The sequence below is a fragment of the Rhinopithecus bieti genome, unplaced genomic scaffold, assembly GCF_001698545.2.
Source record: "Rhinopithecus bieti isolate Rb0 unplaced genomic scaffold, ASM169854v2 scaffold_6380, whole genome shotgun sequence".
Lineage (NCBI taxonomy): Eukaryota > Metazoa > Chordata > Mammalia > Primates > Cercopithecidae > Rhinopithecus > Rhinopithecus bieti.
Window position 1 is genome coordinate 7,390,766 of NW_016806642.1, and position 5,262 is coordinate 7,396,027.

Consider the following 5,262-nt stretch of genomic DNA (forward strand, 5'->3'; position numbering starts at 1 on the left):
CCGCCTGCCATGGCCCTCCCAAAGTGCTGGGATTACAGGCGTGAGCCACCATGCCTGGCCACCACTGAAGGAATCTCTATGGCTTTCTTACCTTCAGACCAGGCCTTTCAGAAAGCTCAGCTTATGCAACCAAGCTCAAAAAATTAAAAAACATTTAAATTAAAGAGGACTTTTAAAAAAACATATATATATATATATATATATATATATATATATTTAATTTGGGTAACAGGACAGTTTTGCTGTGGGTGTGTGTGTCTGTGTAATACCTGAATTTTTCTGGGAAGGATCTGAAACTCTTTTTGTGCCAACCAGGTTTTGCAGGCCAGTGATGACAGGAGCGAAGGAGGGACGACAGCTGCTGTGTGCGCTCTGTTGACTGCCCTGAAAGAAAGACCCAGGGGTCACCTGTGTGCAGACGCTGACTTGGCCCCTAAAATGTGTACTTATCCATTAGTGTGCCAATTACTGATGTCACCATAACCATCTGACAGAAAATCATGAAGAGGCCAAGAAAGAAAACAAAAATCACCCACACTTATTCTCTTACTACTTCAACCCAATCCCATTTAGACATTTCCCCCATTGCTTTCTCCATTATATGTGCTTTTGTGTATGGTTTCAATCACCAAGATGGAGAACATGCAATCATTTTAGCTGTTCTTGCTCCACATAAAATCAAAACCATTTTCCTAGGTTGCCACATAGTGTTTATGTATATATAGTCAGCTAATGGGCACTTTGTTTCATTTGGGGTTACAGTCAACCTTATTACCCAAAATGTATTTGGGTATTCCCTTATTACCCAAAATGTATTATGTATTTTGCTAAAACAAGTATAATAAGACCGTGATTAGCAGAAACCTGCCAAAATAGAACCCTCAATTGTGGGGGAAAAAAGCAGCAAATCTGAAGGGTTTTAAAAGGCTTGTTTTAGGGATATATAACATTTTTTTCTCAAATATTTTCCTAGAATCTGTAATAATTTAGTCCAATCTGCTAGACCTCCATTACTTGTCCCTTTATTCATTTAAATGAATATGTGAGGTTAATACTATGTAGTCTTTTAAGGCTAGTGGCTATTCAACAAAAATTGTATACATAGTGAAGGGCCTTCTCTATGTAGACAACAGTATTGCAAATAATGAATAATTTTTTCTAATGAATTATTCTGCATCAAAACTTTAAGCTAAGCCTAAGATCACTGTTATCAGTTCAAAAAATATAATTTGGTACATTTTCTTAACTCTCTGATGAAAGTTTTGTTTAATATTTTAATTCCTAAAATATGAAAACCGTCAAATATATAGAAAAGTTGAATTATACAATAGATGTCCATATAAATAGCACCTAGATTTCACAATTAGTATTTTGTTATGTTTCCTTTATCACATAGTTATTTATCTATTCATCACTCATCTATTTCTTTTTTTAAATTCATTTCAAAGTAAGTTGCAGATCTCAATATACTTCACAGTGGCTATATACATTTAAAAGAGTGTTTTTATGTTTTTCCTTAAAGGATATGATTTAAATAAATGGTACTATAATAGATAAGTACTCAGAACTGAGGAAGTGCAGCATATTATAACTTTTGCCTTTAAAAAATTTCAGAAAGATGTGTTTGCCAAGACCTTTATTGTATTGTATTATAATTTTTGAGGAGTCTCCCTCTGTCACCCAGGCTGGAGTGCAGTGGCACAGTTTCAGCTCACTGCAACCTCCGCCTCCCAGATTTAAGTGATTCTCCTGACTCAGCCTCCTGAGTAGTTGGGACTACAGGAGCCCACCACCATGCCTGGCTAATTTTTATATCTTTAGTACAGACAGGGTTTCACCAGGCTCTTTGGCCAGGCTGGTCTTGAACTCTGGCCCTCAAGTGATCTGCCCACCTCGACCTCCCAAAGTGCTGGGATTACAGGTGTGAGCCACCACGCCCGGCCCCAAGACGTTTATAAAAGTACACTTTGCCTGGCTGTGTTGCCTTAGTTAGCTGAGGAAAAGATCTCGCAAGAATTTCTCCCTCTGCAGGGTAAGGAAATTTCTTCCTAGTTTGTGGGGAAAGTTACTTTAAAAAAAGACGCTTGGTAGCCCCAAAGCTAGAGGTTATTTCTCTGTTAATGAACTCACTTTCTATGAATTAAGTCAACAGCTTATTCTCCTTAGCGCTCAAAAGAAGGCATTTATCTCCCTATTCTGTAACTATTCAGAAGGAAATCTGTGTTCCTATAAGGTCCTGATTTTTTAAACAGGTCTGGATGTAAAATGTTTGGCAGTGGAATCTTGTTTTGCCCACCAGGGTCAGTCTTCAACTCATCATGATGGGAAGACATTTCCTTTTCACAGTCGGCTACCAGCCTTCTTCTAATTAGCCAAATAGGGCAAACTCTTCTATCTCACCCATAATTTTAACCAAGGTGATGATATGTTTACTGTTTTTAAAAATTGAATTAAACTCCTACCCTCTGAAATTAAAATTCTGTGCAAGAAGAGTAGGGCAAAGCATTTGATACTTTGTCCCAGGTTTCTAAAATATGACAGCTCACATTCATATACCAGGTAAGCAGGTAAGTGATGGCGATAGGTTTTTTTTTTTTTGATATTTAATGATGCAGCTTCTAAATTTGGTAGTTCTGTCTTTAAGTGTGAACTTAAAAATTACGAAGATGCACCTGGGCGCAATGGCTCATGCCTGTAATCCCAATACTTTGGGAGGCTGAGGTGGGTGGATCACCTGAGATCAGGAGTTCGAGACCAGCCTGACCATGATGTTTCAAAACCCTGTCTCTACTAAACATACAAAAATTAGCTGGATGTGGTGGCAGGCACCTGTAGTCCCAGCTACTTGAGAGGCTGAGGCAGGAGACTCACTTGAACCCAGGAGGCAGAGATTACAGTAAGCCAAGATTGCACTGCGCTCCAACCTGGGCAATAGAGCGAGACTTCATCTCAAAAATAAATAAATAAATAATTATGAAGATGCTCACATACACTCCTCAAGAGGGACAGAAATCCAGTTCTATCCACTACCTTACCTATTGATCAGTCCAAACTTTTCTTAAATCACACAAACTCCTGTTACCTCTTTGTGCCTTTGTGTATGCTATTTTCCCTGTCTGAGATGCCTTTTCCTTCTTTTTGCCAAACTCCATCTGGAGTGAGATTCAGTGGAAGCTCCTCTGGATAGCTTCATTCTCATTCTTCTGTATACAATAAGGCTTTAATGAAATCATTCAACAAAGATGAGTCTTCCATTAAGGAAGAATCCTGGCTAGACAACTGTTTTGTTTGTTGATAGAAGTCTGGTCAATATCATCACTATTAACTCATGGAATCCTACAGCAGCACTATGTCTTAGATATTTGCTGCCCATTATGTAAGCCAGAAATGAAAAAAAAAAAAAAGGGTTTCAAACTTAATATGGTGTTTACTGGGTTTGACTGCTTTGAAGATTCCCTAAGATAAGCCAGCTAGTTTGTAAGCCTATCTGAACAATGGTATTTTCCTCACTCATTTTTTAACACCAGTGAGGAACAGGAGGCGGCTAATAGCTTTCCAGAAGTACCTGTGGGCTAACTGTAAGATCAGAGCATCTTCTGAACAAAGGCCTTGGAGAGGCTTCAGAAATAAGGCAACCAGGCAGGGGACCAAAAGTCATGCTTTTAACCTCAAAACTAAGGTGGCCTATCCATAACCCAGAGTTGAGACTAAAGGGTCACATATCAGTTTCTATAGTCTCATTATGTACCACATGGGGCTAACCATACAGTCTACCATCTTGATTTTGTCAGCCATTACAATGAAAAAAATATAGTTAAATATACTTTGCTAAAAAAAAAAAAAGGCACTTACATCAGCCTTGCAAATAAATATAAGATGTTTGCTAACCCACAAAATATCATCCACTAAGGCCTCCCTCCCACAGGAAAAACCCCCACACTTGGTTCTCCTAGGAATATGCCATTAATTGCCCTCAGCATGTGTGAGTGGCTAGTCACAAGTTAACTTTATAGCAATATTTAATTGAATGAGTAGAACAATGTTGTGCTAATGAGGGTCAAATTGCCACCAGATGTTGCCTTTTTTTTAAATAAACACAGCTGTGTACATGCGTGCATAGGCGATATAAAACTAATAGTGAGAGAGAAAAGTGGTTCTAAGAAAACATTTGCAAGCAATAGAGAGAAAAATCTAGGGATTAATGAATTTCCATCCCGCCTTTCATTTTTATTTCAAACACATGAAAATGCACTAAACTTGGTGCTGTGAATATGCTGTACATTAGATATTATTTCCAAACAATCATTTATTAAATGGGGAGCTTTCTCCCAATGGGGGCAGAAGAGTGAGTCAGTCTGATGAGAAGCCATCGACAACCTGACTGTTCTGTGTTGTCTTCCTTGCGGAGGTCCAGGAACCAGCTCGGAGTCTTCCAATCTCTAGCTGCACAAGCCCCTGTGCACACTTGGAAAGGCAAGAAAAGAACAGAAATGAAAAGTAGTAGCATTTATATTCTGAAATATCTTAACAGAGCCTCTCCCTGCAGCCATGAATTATAAAAGGGTAATGAAAGCAACAGGCACAGCCCTAGAGAGAGAAGGATGAATTCTGTGGCTCCTGGAGGGCCCATCTCATCAAACGCATTTAGAGAACAGTCATGGATACTCAGAATGTTCACAAGTATGAAGAACTTGCTTGTGAAATCCCAAAGCAGGTTCCCTTTCATTCTGTTAGTCAATATAACAGAACTTTCTTTTAAAGCTATTCCTGCTCATTTAAAATAATCAGAGATTAAATTTCCAATAAAAACTAGAGTTAGCATAAAATCTAACCCATTTTATAATCAAGCTAGACTGGAACAGTTCCCACTGGCCTTCAGTTGTGCCAGCTGAGTAAAAAGCAGCCTAGCAACTCACCTTTAGGATGGTGGCCACTGTCTCCTGTGAGGCATTTCTCATGTCCTCCCCATTCACAGATAAGATCTGATCTCCCTGAATCAATCTCCCATCCAGGTCTGCGGCTCCGCCTTTCACGATGTCAGAAATAAACACTCCGCTTCCATTTCTGTTAATACCATACAGCAGTGCAGTATTGGCACAACCTAATATTTCCATGCATAATACGTGTGTGTGTGACACGATACACACACATATACTCCTTTCTTCTTCCAGTTTTATTTTCTTTTTGTTTCTTTCACACCTTGGCAATTCGTCTTTATCAGCACTTGGAACTTCCTCATTTTTTTTTTTTTTTTTTTTTTTT

At 38.7% G+C, this 5,262-nt stretch overlaps 1 protein-coding gene across 6 annotated transcripts in view; it reads right to left on the reverse strand.

The window, feature by feature from the left end:
- PATJ (PATJ crumbs cell polarity complex component) overlaps positions 1 to 5,262 on the reverse strand; it is a 441,042-nt gene that overhangs the window by 49,545 nt on the left and 386,235 nt on the right. For all 6 annotated transcript variants that reach the window (XM_017877225.1, XM_017877223.1, XM_017877224.1 and 3 more), the window contains 3 exons: positions 4,917 to 5,064; positions 4,378 to 4,464; positions 270 to 384 (listed from right to left, as the gene is read on the reverse strand). In XM_017877225.1, coding sequence (XP_017732714.1) covers positions 270 to 384; positions 4,378 to 4,464; positions 4,917 to 5,064 — 350 coding nt within the window. The remainder of the gene's footprint in view (positions 1 to 269; positions 385 to 4,377; positions 4,465 to 4,916; positions 5,065 to 5,262) is intronic.